Below are 15,000 nucleotides of genomic sequence, written 5' to 3' on the forward strand. Positions count from 1 at the left end.
GAGAGAGAGAGAGAGAGAGAGAGAGAGAGAGAGAGAGAGCTGACATTAAAGATGAGAAAGAGAGGAGGGGAAGAACTGAAATGGGGAGGGAGAAAGTGATAGAGCAAAATTAAAAAAAAAGATAAACAGCGAAAAAGAGAATAGGACACAACGAAGGAAAAAGGGGGAAAATAGCGAAATAGAGAAAGAAAGGTGAAAACAGAAAGTGGAGGAAGGGGAAAGAAAGAGAACGAAAGAAAACGAGATAAAAAGATTCTGCGAAAGAGAGAAAGAAGGAGAGACATACAGACAAACAGACAGATACAGCTAGACACTCAATGAAAGTGAAAGATAAAGAGAGAAAGAGAGAAAGAGAGAGAGAGAGAGAGAGGGAAAAAGAGAGGGTTCGACCTGCATTATTCCCGCCTTAAACGAAACGAAAAAAAAATCTTGCGTCGCGCGCCAAAAGCTATTGTTGTGCAGAAGATTAATCATTGTATGGGACACTCGCGGGAGATTGTTTTCAAGGCCTTCCTTTTATTTTCTGGAGGGGGCGAGGGGTGGGGTGTCGAGGGGGTGGGGAGGGGGGAGGGCAGAGGGAGGGAGGGTGGATTATAGAGGGAGAGTGGCAGAGAGAGGGAGGGAAAGAGAATGAGGAAAAAGGGCAGGAGAGGAAGAGAGGGGGAAGGAGGGATGGAGACGGAAAGATGGAGAGGGAGAGGGAAAAAGAATGAGGGAAAAGGGGAGAGGAAGAGAGGGGGAAGGAGGGATGGAGAGGGAGAGGGAAAAGGGGAGAGGGAGAGGGAAAGAGAATGAAGGAAAAGGGCAGGAGAAGAACAGAGGGGGAAGGAGGGATGGAGAGGGAAAGAGAATGAGGGAAAAGGGCAGGAGAGGAACAGAAGGGGAAGGAGGGATGGAGAGGGAGAGGGAAAAGGGGAGAGGGAGAGGGAAAGAGAATGAGGGAAAAGGGCAGGAGAGGAACAGAAGGGGAAGGAGGGATGGAGAGGGAGAGGGAAAAGGGGAGAGGGAGAGGGAAAGAGAATGAGGGAAAAGGGCAGGAGTGGAACAGAGGGGGAAGGAGGGATGGAGAGGGAAAGAGGGAGAGGGAGAGGGGCAGAGGGATGGAGGGTGGGTTGCAGAGGGAGAGGGAGGGCGGGAAAGGGGAGGAGGTGGGATGTAGGAGAGGGGGAGAGGAAAGGGAGAGACGGGAAGAGAGGGTGAGGGAGAGGGAGGGGTGGGAGGCAGGGAAAGAGGGAGAGTGGGGGGAGGAAAAGAAGGGATGAGGAAGAGGGGGTGAGGGAGACAGAGAGGGAAGAGGGACAGATGAAGTGGGAGAGGATGAGTGGAAGACTGAGAGAGTGAGTGGGATAGAGGGGGTGAGAGAGATGGACCGAGAAGAGGAAGAGACTTTTCTCTCTCTCTCTCCTTCTTCCCATTCTATTTCTCTTTCACCATCTCTTTCCCTTTTCCTTCTCTTTCTTGATTTCCCTATCTCATTATATATTCATGTATTCATCTATTTCTCTCTCTCTCACTCTCTCTGTTTCTGTTTGTTTCTCTCTCTCCCTCTCTCCCCCCCTCCCTCTCTCTCTCCCCCCCTCCCTCTCTCTCTCTCCAAGTGTTGCCACACAGTGTTCATTCCCGCTCAACCTGCGCAAACCACTTGACAAATTATGTCGCTTTAATCTGTTTTCAAAGTATCAGCTGGTTCAATCACCATTTATTCTTTATAAACATATATATGTATATATATATATATATATATATATATATATATATATATATATATATATATATATGTATATATATATATATAGATATATATATATATATATATATATATATATATATATATATATATATATAAATATATATATATATATATATATACATATATATATAAATATATATATATATATATATATATATATATATAAATTATCCTTTTTAATGGTTCTAAACTTATGCAAATTCTGCTATAACTATGAAATATACATATGTGTTATGCTTATATATATGTTATATATTTTTTTTACAAATATATAAACAAAGATTACCATACTAAAATGTTTTAGTATGGTAAAATGTATTATTTTGAATTTGTTTCCACAAAAAATATGACTAAATATAAATAAACAAAACAATGCACCTACGTTTCTTACAGAAAACAGTACTTATCTTCATCAAACAAAAACTGACATAGACAAAATGCTAAATCTTTCCTCATCTATACCACAAGGCCAATGAATCTGCAAAGGTGATCACATTTTTTATTGAAAATACAAATATGTGTTTTACATTACAAAAATAAAGTACATTTTTGTTTTTGTTTTACTCTTCACAGAGCTAGGTTCTTCAACATAAATACCTTGACACAGGTACAGGAATCTGTTTCATGACAATTCTTACACAAGTCTAATTCACATTTATATTTGATATTCAAGTCTCAGAACAGGTGTACACCATATCACACATATATACGTGCACATGCACACCCACCTGTACAATCACATACATCCACATACACAAAACACAAATCACCTGGTACTTAACCTCAACTGACTTAGATTTTTAAAAATCACAATGGCACAAAACCGAAATTTTTAAAACAAAAATAAATTTAACTGCTGGCTGACTAGATAACTATATCTCATTCATCAAATCCAACACTATTATGATTGCGATGAAGAAAAAAAAAGAAACAAAAAAAATCTACATGAATATTCATTACATTAATGAAACTGCATTTTACAATCAATCCTATTTCATGACTTAAATCTAAACTTCTTGGAAACTGGTGTTTACTCATAAAATTAAATCTTTTCTTAATTTAACAAAAAAAAATAAAATCTTTTAACTAAAATCAGTCTAATTCTATAGACTAACAAAACTGAATTAACAAAAATACTTTAAAAACTCCAGCTTCTGCATAATTCCATTATCACAATATATATCACATAATGCTCCGTATCATGATTAACAGTTCCAGGTATTTCTTCACTAAGGATCATCTAACATTATAATTCCAAAATATCTAAAATGGCTCCCTTGAATACCATTCACATGACACACAGATGGGGACAACATACACCATGGAATTATAGTATTAACTGCAGACAATATCCATTACTAAAACAGAATGTGACACAGTACTCAAACTTAACAGATTCTGGAAAATGTCTTTAACAGATGGTACGTTATCCACAAAAGGAACATAATAAGAGAGATTTTGTCTAGGAAAAATCTTACTGCTTCACCTTCTGCTCTGAACGACAAACGCACTATACTGGGATGATAAAATGTCAGAAGAAAACGCTAAATATAAATAAACCTTTTGGCATATAGAAATTCTTTTCTGCCATCTCGCTCTCTATTTTTCAGCTGAGAACAGAAACCACTTCAGAGGAAGAAGAGCTTGTCACAGAGTGTATCTGAGGGTTCCTTCCTCACATTCTGCCCTATGAGGTAAGCCAGCTTGTGTGCATACTGGAAAGAAAAATTAAGTACATTTATTTCTATTTATTCATTCTTACACCTGCACATCTACATTCATATCTACATTTACAGTTATATATTCACATTCATATATATATATATATATATATATATATATATATATATATATATATATATATATATATATATATATATATATATATATATATATATAAATATAAATATATATATATTTACTAAAACAGTCACTAACATACCACATTATTCAACAAAGGAAAAAAATACCATAAAAGAAAAATAAAAAAAAAAGTAGAAAACACTAGGAAAACTACAAACTCAACAAACAAAAAATCAAAAGGACTGGAAAACTACCCACCTGACATGGCGCCGGCACCCTAACAGTTCCAGGCCAGTTGTAATAAAGGTGCGTGAGTTTGTATGCCAGCCTCTGCATATTGTCCACCTTGAGATTCCCGCCGTCACGGAGGACGACGTAGTGTGTGGGTGCCACTGTGCTCTGAAAGTCAGGAAAGCTGATTTGCTAGAAAGTGTTGAGATTTATTTTTAAGTGTGAACATTGCCTCTATAAAGGTGTTCTCAGACCAATACATATATGGGTTGAAGGACGCCTATGGATGCGCATGCCCTTATTTAAGGATTGGTTGTCTGAGAGTCCGTTAGTTTGTAAGAAATTTATTGTTTTTTAAAAATCAGGGATAGGAGTTTGAGTGTTGGGAAAAGTTGTCTGAAACATGGGAAAGCTAGTTCAAAAGTTGAAAGAAACAGTCTGAGGATGGTAAGGTAGACCAAGAGCTTTGAGTGATAGTCTAAAAGTTGGTAGGTTAATTTGAGAGTTAAGACAGGTTAACTGAAAGATGGGAAAGATAGTCTGAAAGAGTGGGGAAGTTTGACTACAAGTAAGGAAAGGTAGTCTGAAATTTGGGAAAGGTTTCTGAAAGAATAAAAAAATAACAAGAAATCAGTAACATGATTCAGGAAAGGTAATCTAAAATTTAGGAAAGATAGTCTGAAAGCATTAGTAAAGGTAATCTGAAAGGCAAAAAGATCAAGATGTCAGGAAAGGTATTCATAGTATGAAAGTCGGAAAAGGTAGTTTAAAAGTTGGGAAAAATTTAACTGAAAGTTAGAAAAATTAGGGTAAAAATTGAAAAGATGGTCTTACAGTTGGAAAAGGTTGTCTAAAGTTAGAAAGGGTGGTCTAAAAGTGGGAAGATATGCCATAATTTGGAAAAGTTTAAATTTTAAAAAATAATGTCTGAAAGTTGCAAAAGCTGGTCTGAAAGTCTGAAAACATAGTCAACAATTCAGAAAAAGTGATTTGAAAAGGTGTTCCAAAAGTCTGAAAACATTGCCAGCAATTTAGAAAAGGTGATCTGAAAGTTTTAAAATATCTGAAAGTTGGAAAAGGTGGTCTGAAAATCGTGAAAGGATGTCTGAGGGCTGGGAAAAGTTGTCCCAAGAGTCAAGAAAAATAGTCCATGAGTCAAACAACTCGACTCCAAGTGTAAGAAGAGACACCCTGGATGCCCGAAAAGGTATTCAGGAAAGTCAGGAGAGGGTTGAAAACTGGTGAGCTTATCTTGAGCCCCACCTCCCACCGCCTCTATCCCTCTGCCTCTCACCTGTCGTACATGCTGGGACACCAGGAAGAAGTCGTACCAATAACGATGTGTGATGCTGTGGTCGATGATGGAGCCCGGTGGAGGGTTGTCCAGCTCCGAATTCTGGAATGAAAGAATTGTACACACTGACACACTTCTAAAAGCAGGTCAATATGTTGTGTATTGCATATCCATTGAGATTGAAGGTACTGAGAATAACAGAACCATGTATAATTGCCATTTATTTCCCTTTCAGTTTTAAAGGAACATAAATGATGATAATGACAATAACAAATGTAGAAATAATAAGTCATATACACAACAACAAGAGATCAACATAACAAAAATAATAACAAAAACACAAAAACAAAGACAAAAATATTAGCATTGTATAAGTAGGATGAGCCCCAGCATAACCCTAAGAAATAACAGCTTCACCTCCCATGGCTGCTACACACCAGTGAAGCGAAGATCCTGGTGCTGATCTTCTTCTGCACGACGACGAACGAGAACTTGGGCTCATACGAGTCAAAGTGCTGGAAGATGGTGGCCAGCTGTGGCAACTCGTGCTCCTCCACCACCCGCATCTGGCCCTCACTCACACCGTCGCGGTAGATGATGATGGTGCGGGGGAGGGAGTGGTGTTGCTGGAGATGGGGAAGAGGGGGGATAGGGAAGGTTTCTTTTTCTGTCTGTTTTGTCTTTTTGTGTCTCTGTCTTTCTCTTAGTCTCTGTCTTTGTCTGTCTGTTTCACCTGACATTTATGAACACAATATAAATGCTTCCCCCTACAAGAATAAAACCTCAAAATCCCCCTTCCCTCAACTACCACAATATGCACCCAAACACACATTCTCGTTTCCCTATCTATCTCATTATCTCTCTTTCTTGCAGCAGCAAACAGCCTACCCTATGGTAACCCCTAAGGGCCTCTAGGAGTGAGATCTTGAGGCCATGGACGATCTCATCGCCAGGATGCTGGAAGCTGACATGCGAGAACCACCGGGTCAGCGTCTGGTTGGTCGATGCCACAAAGCCTACCACAGAGGCCCCACGACGGACGGGGTCGTGGTACACATCCACACCACATACCTGCATCATGTAGTATTTTCATTGCCCTGTAACTTATATCTATACATTGATATACAATAATGCTGATATGTTCAGACAAATCAAAAAAATTAAAAATCAAAAAAATATGTGTGTGTGTGTGTGTGTGTGTGTGTGTGTGTGTGTGTGTGTGTGTGTGTGTGTGTGTGTGTGTGTGTGTGTGTGTGTGTGTTTTTTTCATCTGTGTGTCAGTCTTTCTGAGGGCATGTGTATTTGCATGTACAAATGAACACATCTTAAAAGTGTAGCTACCCTCACTAAAGATCCACAAATAGACCATCTATGCATAAACCAAAAATACTTACCATAAGTCCCGTCATTGGGATCTTGAGAGCCCACAGCTCCCCACCCAATTTGCAATTGATCTGCAGTGCAATCTTCTGTGTGACAGAGCGCAGTCTGTTCTCCTGGCTGATGGTGCGTGAGTTAATGCACTGCGTGGGCAAGCCAAGGTCCACACAGGCCAGGCGCTTCACAGCTGAATACCGATCCTCACGCTGGGCTGGGAAGATGATAACTGCCAGCTGTAGCTGTATGGGAAAATCAATTACATGATATATTAGTCATTGTCAACAAATGCAGGACATCAGTTACATTATGATCTCCAATTTCAGCTAAGTAAAAAAACAAGTTTATAATAATTAATAACTTATCAATATATGTGGCACAAATCTGTCATATGTTTCTAATTCTAACCATTTTTAGTTAATTTCAAGGAGCAAGAGCCACAAAAATAAAGAGCAACAAGCCTAGCCATAATAACCTTGTCAAACCACCTTGACCATTACCCTTTCATGGAAATGTTGCTTGATTCCGTTGACATAACTCTCAATCCTGTCATCTGGGAGGCGGATCATCTGGGGGGGCCCCACCTGAATGCCCATGGAGCGTGTGACTTGTCGCATCATCTCTGAGAACTTGAGGACACGCGCCTCATCCCTCGCCGAGAAGAAGATCTGCCAGCACTGTGGCCGTAGGTCGATCTGAGAGGGAGAATAAAGTCACAATGGAGAGAACAAGGGAAAGGAGAGAAAAGCTCACAGTTTGTCTGTTGCAAAGTTGAAAATAGGCCAATCAATGCAGATGGCTAGGTCGATATGGTGGTGGTTGGAAGACAAGGAGGAGAAATTGGTGGAGAGAGGGAAAAGAGAAGAGGCACAGGAGGAGAAAATAGAAGAGCAGAAGGAGGAAAAAATATAAAAGAGAGCAGAGAAAGTAAAAGTGGAGGTGGAGGTTGTATAAAGCAGCATCTCACATGCCATCTACATAATTGGAGGTTATCATGGTAAAGTGTTAAGGCACACTCGCAAGCACCAATACAGTATCCAAGTGTTGTGGATTCAAGGAATGCTACAGTCTGAGGTTCAGAGAGGCATCCACTTTGGGCAATGGCCTCTACCTACTTCCTGTAAGTCCTCTGAAAGACTCTGTTGTTATAGCCCTTGTAAACAAGAGGGTTTGAGAAATAAAACCAACCTATTGCATATACATAACTGAAATCAATGAAAATTAAAATCTTGGGGGATAAATACAGTAAACTCTATATATAATTTTTAAAAATTCTGATAATAATTATTATTAACCCAATGGCGCCGGGTATAGCAAATTAAAAAAAACTCTACGCTCTGGCGAACGGCGGCAGCGCGCCGACTCTGAGCACGTGATATCGGTACATCAAGCCGAATCATTGCCTCGGGGCATTTTGGCGCGGCGCCGCTGCGGACAGCCGCACGCCTCACATCGTGCGTATTGTTATGACGGCAATAGCCGTGACCCGTCGCCATTGGGTTAAATGGTAGCAAAAGTCAGTTCAACAGAGGTTCTAATTTTAATAATCCCTTACATGACCGTTACTCAGACACTTGAAAACTAGTTTTTTTTTTTTTTTTTATCTCATCTAGATGTTGAAAGAACAAAATGATGATGACGATGATAAAGATTACGAAAAAAAAGAACTAGAACAAACAACAACAAAGAAGAGAGGTTAAAGAAAAAGATAATGGAAAAGATGACAATGACGACAACTAAAACTAATACTCACAGGCACGATCACTTTTTCTCTGGCCGACTCTCTCCCCCAGTCTGCATTTTCCGTCCCAGGCACTTCCCTCGTACCAAAATGGATTGTCTCAGGGGTTAGAATTCGCCCTTCCATTGTGAAAGTGTCATCATCGAGAGCTAAGCCCCAATCAGCCAAGACCTGCCAAGCTTCTGAGGATCCTGTATGAGCAATAATAAAAATTACACAAAGAGTATAAGCAGCAGCATTGTGACCTCAACTCCTGAGGGTAATTTTGATAAGAGGGAGAAAACCTTTCTCATCTGTTTACCCTTTTCCTTGATTAACTGGTATCTTGTATTTCTGTTAGTAATGCCAATAATACTATAATAATTATCATTTCTATAATACAAGTCACAGCATTAATACTGATAGCATTAGCAAAAAAACATTTTTCCCACAAACTCAAGCAAAGGTGAAAACAGGTGAGGTCACAAGGTCTACTAGTTGACTCCTTTGTGGCTAACCACTTGCAGACCCATCCATGTGCAGAGGCAATTCACAAAACAATACTACAATGAACACATTTTCTCAGAGACTTTGGGTTAAAATTTCTATTCATAAAGATAAATCTAAGCTTTCAAGTTCAGATATTAACTTTTTTTTGGTAAAGTAAAATAAATTAAAGACAAGCTTCTGATCTTCAGCTCCTCATTAGCTCAGGGAGCAACTGTCTAAGAGCCTCGGTGATCTGGGACAGTAAAATGAACTTTGAGGTTATTAGTTTGCATGTCTATCACTTGGAACACTAGTTTGCATGTCAAGCACTTGGCCCACTATGAAACCACCTTCATATTAATTTCTCTCTATCTACAGTTGGCTTGAAGGTTGATGCTGCTATATGACCTTAGATTTCCTGGATTTTACCACTTAACCCACTGGCCCTGTATGACAAAAATACATACCATGTCCACTGTACTTTTAGTTTATTAATTTGTTTCCACACAGATGACTCCAAAAGCCTTTGGTCATTATTTTACCATTTACTCATTTCCTTGATTTTTGGAGATTCCTTTTCATATATGTTTATTGTTAATATGCATTATAAAAATTATGTTATAATAATTATTACATTAATTGCTGCAATAACAATACCGATATCAATAGCATATCTTGCATATTTAAGAAATTGGGAAATCTGGCACAGATACAAGGGTCTATCAACTGACCCCTTGGTGACTGAGCCCCTGTGAAGCCATCTATGAGCAACAAAATTCACAACTACAACGGACATAATCTGGGGCAAGTAAGCCTAGCTTGTACTAAGAGAGGTGGTAAAGCACTTGAACTCATTTAAAAAATCCTCAACTACAATACATGACAGGGAACTAGTGTGGTCAATCCATTCTGAAGATCAACAGCAGTAAATATTTACTCTCAGCATATGCAGCATTCATTCAGGAATATAAGACAGGCAGGTTAATAATAGCATATTAGAGCATAAGCAGAGAAGCCAGATGTCTATATAAAACATGCTACATTTTGTTATAGATGAAAAAGAGTAACATAAATCAATATGTTAATCACACACAGAAAAGCAAATGAGTTCCTACAAGAGAAGCTTCTACAGGAGAAAAGAAATCCAACAAAAGAAATACCCATACCAACAAACTAACCATTGACATTCCTGACAAAGGTTCTAAGAGAGGCATGCCTGACATTAGGCGTGATGCGAGTATGTTGTGCAATGTCCTTCATGACCCGGAAATCGGAACGCATGTCGTCCGTCAGGCCTGTCATGTAGCACAGTTCTGGGATCAGGCACAGAAACTTGGTCGTGCCCTGTGAGGAGGAGGAGGAGGAGGATGGGCAGGAGTGAAACAGAACAGGCATAGAGATGCTGACAAGACGCTAAAGCACTGAGAAGTAAATGCAAAATCACCATGCAGAGGTTTCCTCAGCTGGACATAAAGAACAAATTGGCAAAATATGTTTATGTCCATACAAAAGGATACAGAACCTGTCTATTAGCAGCACATACAGATATAGCATTGCCACACCATGCACTTTAAGCTCCAAGCACGATATACTGCATTCACCACACATACACTGTATACATACGTATTCACTCAAACAACCAAACACTCACACAAAAAAGTCTATTACAGCTCGTAAAGGTAAAGAAAAAGTAAGGCATACAATGAATTTATATGCTTTTCCCTCAGAGCATCCTACCTGGTCTTTCAATTCCTTCTTTCGCACTCTGTGGAGCAGAAGAGGTTGCTGTGGGTCCTTGATGGTGATGTTATATGCATTCTTGTAATAGTCCATATAACACACCTGTAAAAAACAACAAAATTATAACACATTATACATATATATAAACATAAAAATACCAAGAAAATGATAATTAAATCCATATACACATTCTTTGGATCTTATATATAATCATGTTCTTTTCTTGCCTGAAGAAGTTCCACAGTCACAGTACCACCGCTAAGAAAAAGCTTGATGGCAACTGAGAGAGCAAAGCTAAGCTAAAATTAGATTTCTAAAGCATTATACATGAAAGATACTTGAGTGTTTACCTGCCTTAGCCATTGCACTGAGTGAAACCATGCAAAAACCCTCATGAAACTTTTATCTCTATAATCTCAGAATACACTATTGCCATTTTCTTTGCTGATACTGGCAGAGGAGTTAAGCAGAGTCCTGAATTTTCTCTATATATCTATAGCTTTCTTACTCTACCACATCCTTTTATAAAAAAGTTTGAAATCTATCTTCTAAATTAAGAATATTACCACAGGGAAAGTAACGTTACTTCACCGGGACTAGACATTTACCAAATGCTGGACCTTTAACCCTTTGATTATGAGATTCCCCAAAATGAGCACCACTTTTTACAATGAATCCAGAGTGATGCTCATCTCATACCCCTAAGGGGAACAACAGAATTCAAAGTTTCATTAGAAATCTTCCTGGAATGACAATCGCTCTATATTGGTACTCTAGCACAAGGAAAGATATTGCACACTTGTGACTTGACATCTACTATACAAGTAGATGCAAAAGTAAATGAGGAACTCCATGTATTTGCTGTGATACTAATGGGGGTATAATTGGAAGTACAGGTGAAGCATATAATCTGGCAATACTGCTTGTGATAACTACTTTTGTGTTCCTCACAAACTTATGCAATCAACTGTTTAGTCCAACTTTAACATATCCCTCAAACTAATGGAATACTACCATTCCATTTTTTCATTTAACATAGCCAATTTCTAAAATTAGACAAAGAAAAATACATCAAATCAAATAAAAATAACAAAACCACACCTATTTACCCAATGCCTCCGGGGATGGCATGTAAATACATGCCAGCCCTTTGTGAGTTTAGTTTATTAATTGTCTTTACACACAGATGGCTCCACAAGAACTAAGTCACCAATGACCCAATTATGAGTATTACCAGTCTACACCCTTTTCCTTGAGTTTTAAAAATATTTTCTGGTATTTTATTTTGCTCTAATGTCACTATAATAATGGTAATGTTTATCATAAAAATAACAGCCTCAATATTGATGGCATTAGTGAAAAAAATATTGACATAGTTATTCCCAAAAACCTCAAAGAAAGGTGAAAAGGTGAGGTCCCATGCTCTACTAATTGACTCCTTTGTGGCAAAGCACTTACAGAGCCATCTATGTACAAAGACATTTTGCAAAACAATACTACAGCAAACACAACATTTTCCCTGCAACAGTGGGTTACCCTTAACCCAATGGCGCCGGGTATAGAAAATTAAAAAAAAAAACTCTACGCTCTGGCGAACGGCGGCAGCGCGCCGACTCTGAGTGCGTGAATTCGGTACATCAAGCCGAATCATTTCCTCGGGGCATTTTGGCGCGGCGCCGCTGCGGACAGCCGCACGCCTCACATCGTGCGTATTGTTATGACGGCGATAGCCGTGACCCGTCGCCATTGGGTTAAAGAATGAAAGAAAAATATATATAAATAAAAAAATAACAACAACAATAACCACAACCAAACAACCTCCTCCTCCTTCGAGTTGGTGAAGGTCGACCTGGGATTCTTGTCGAAGAGGATGTCATCGATGCGATAGGTTTTGTTGTTGTAGCGCGTGAGAACAATGCTTCCCACCAGAGCCTTGATCACATGGTCCTTGAACTGGCCTCGGCGACTGTTGAATATCTCAGACCTGAAAGGGTCAAGAATATCAGTGAGAATAATAACAATATCAATATCAATAGCATTAGAAAAACATATTTTCCCACACTTTAAGGAATAGGAAATCTGGAGTGGTCACTATGGCCTACTGATAGACTCCTTGCTGGGTGAGCACATGCGGACCCATCTGTATGTAACAAAATTCCCCCCAAAATACAGGAGACAGTACATAAATCATTTGACACTGGGTTAAAAAGAGGTTCTACATAGCTTCTGTAAGTATGTATGTATGTGTATATATCTGTGTGTGTGTGTGTGTGTGTGTGTGTGTGTGTGTGTGTGTGTGTGTGTGTGTGTGTGTGTGTGTGTGTGTGTGTGTGTGTGTGTGTGTGTGTGTGCATATCCTTAGAAAACCAGAGGCAACAAGGCTACAACTGAAGAGTGCCATGTCAACAAACTCTGGAAGAAAGAGAAGAGCAGGGAAATAAAGAGCACACAACAAAGGCTCTCCTAAAAAGGGAAGTCAAAGCCATGATCAAAATCTCAAGACGTTTCCAAATATGTTCGTTTTTTTTTTCATTTTCCAACAAATCAAGCTAGTAATAACAATAACAAGACTCGGAAACTCACATTATCTCATAGCAGGTTTGTGTCCGCAGGACCCTATGCGAGACATCAACACACAGCATGACGCCGCCTTCCCTATAATGCGCCGCAGTCACGTACCCAGGCCAGATCTCTAGCCTGAGGAAAAACACAGGAGAATTGGCATAAAGAAATACAAAAATTAAAAGACAAAAATGAAAAAACAGAAAAAGAACACTGAAATCTCAAGCCATTAACAGCCAACAGACTTAAATCAAACAAAAAATGACATAGCTACGAAGTAAAAGATACCACAGTTACAAGAGTAAACAATCTTTGTCCTATGAGAGCATGTAAATTAGAGCAAATGATAAAATACATATACTTAGAAATTCATTTATATATATGTTCACACACACACAAAAAAAAATAATTTCTTTAACACAAATTGTAAAAATGACATGTCTGGTTTAATTGTTGACCTATGCATTATTGGGGCATTCCTACAACAACAACAACAACAACGACAACAACAACAACAACAACAAGAAAAGTAGAAGAAGCAAAAAGAAAAGAGGAAAATAGAATTAAATGATTTATAACCTAATAAAAGGAAGTACAAAAAAATAACAAAAATAACAAAACAAAAATGAAAAAGGAAGAAAGAACAAAGAGAGAAAGAGAAAGATAAAAAAATTAATAAAAAATACATCAGATTAACATACCCAAATTAAATGAATAGACATTGCACAAATAAATAAACTTATTCATTAACTAACCAATCAATGAGAACAAGACAGAGAAATAAGATAATTAAGAAAAAGAAAGAGAAATGAGACTAATAAGATAATTCAGAAAAAGAAAGAGAAATGAGAAAAATAAGATAATTCAGAAAAAGAAAGAGAAATGAGAAAAATAAGATAATTCAGAAAAAGAAAGAGAAATGAGAAAAATAAGATAATTAAGAAAAAGAAAGAGAAATGAGAAAAATAAGATAATTCAGAAAAAGAAAGAGAAATGAGAAAAATAAGATAATTCAGAAAAAGAAAGAGGAAGGAGACTGTGAGGGCAAAAACCCTACTCAAACACACAACCACACATATATAAAAATGAAAGAAAAAAGTTTCAGGAAACCTAGAGGAAGCACGAGGACAAGCAAATAAGAAAAAAAAAAGAGGAAGGAAAAATAGTAGTAGAAGAGGGTGAGAAAAAAAATAATAAATAAAAATAAAAATATACAAAAATAATAAATAAATGAAATAAATGAATTCATAAAAAAAAAAGTAAAAATAGAAGCTCCATTACTTGTGCTGTGGAACAAGGACGGATCCATTGGGAGCATAGTAATTCTGGCCCACTTTGGCCATCTTGAGGATCCTCATGATGCGGCCAAACAGGACATTGTAAAGCTGGATGCACTTGTCCATGGAGGTCCGCTTCTTGAATACCACCTTCATGGTAATGGCTTCCTTCGTGATGGGGTGGGGGGCATGGAAAAGGGTGATCTGCCGAGTTGAGTGCGAGTTCAGTCAGTTTGCAAGCGAGTGAATTTGGTGGGCAAGTAAATAAGTAAGTTCCGTGTGTAGGTAAGTTTAGTAAGTAGATAAGTAAGCTAAGTGAGTAAGTTGAGTGAATAAGTTCAGTAAGGAAGTTTAGTAAGTAAACAAGTTCAGTGAGTAAATAAATTTAGTATGTAAATAAGTAATTTCAGTGAGTAGGTAAATTTAGTAAGTAAATGAGTAAGTTCAGTAAGCAAGTTTAGTAAGCAAATGAGCAAGTTTACTAAGTAAATAAGTGAATAAGGGTTCAGTAAGTCTTTGAGGCAAATTCTGTAGAATAAGGTAACTCAGAATGTGTGATGTCTCTTATCTTAACTATTAAGAGACCTGCAAAACAAAGATCTCATTATTTTGTCACCTGTTCAAAAATCAATGGCTAATGTAGGTAATTCTATCATCTATTAATAATCATATCAAAAAGCCTGTTAAAGCACATGCATTACTTTGACATCAGAAGATAACATCTTGTAATAATAGAATCCTTACTCTTCTGTAGCCA

At 38.1% G+C, this 15,000-nt stretch overlaps 1 protein-coding gene across 1 annotated transcript in view; it reads right to left on the reverse strand.

Annotated features, from left to right (window-relative positions):
• Nucleotides 1–2,237: 2,237 nt before the first annotated feature.
• LOC125029248 (piwi-like protein Ago3) overlaps nt 2,238–15,000 on the reverse strand; it is an 18,855-nt gene continuing 6,092 nt past the window's right edge. Inside the window, exons 6-18 of the mRNA XM_047619141.1 lie at nt 14,248–14,447; nt 12,988–13,101; nt 12,223–12,388; nt 10,402–10,506; nt 9,843–10,008; nt 8,209–8,387; nt 6,956–7,150; nt 6,473–6,697; nt 5,967–6,149; nt 5,516–5,704; nt 5,079–5,180; nt 3,812–3,952; nt 2,238–3,465 (exon numbers count right to left, since the gene is read on the reverse strand). Coding sequence (XP_047475097.1) covers nt 3,379–3,465; nt 3,812–3,952; nt 5,079–5,180; nt 5,516–5,704; nt 5,967–6,149; nt 6,473–6,697; nt 6,956–7,150; nt 8,209–8,387; nt 9,843–10,008; nt 10,402–10,506; nt 12,223–12,388; nt 12,988–13,101; nt 14,248–14,447 — 2,052 coding nt within the window. The 3' untranslated portion in view covers nt 2,238–3,378. The remainder of the gene's footprint in view (nt 3,466–3,811; nt 3,953–5,078; nt 5,181–5,515; nt 5,705–5,966; nt 6,150–6,472; nt 6,698–6,955; nt 7,151–8,208; nt 8,388–9,842; nt 10,009–10,401; nt 10,507–12,222; nt 12,389–12,987; nt 13,102–14,247; nt 14,448–15,000) is intronic.

The sequence above is a fragment of the Penaeus chinensis genome, chromosome 9 (genome assembly GCF_019202785.1).
Source record: "Penaeus chinensis breed Huanghai No. 1 chromosome 9, ASM1920278v2, whole genome shotgun sequence".
Lineage (NCBI taxonomy): Eukaryota > Metazoa > Arthropoda > Malacostraca > Decapoda > Penaeidae > Penaeus > Penaeus chinensis.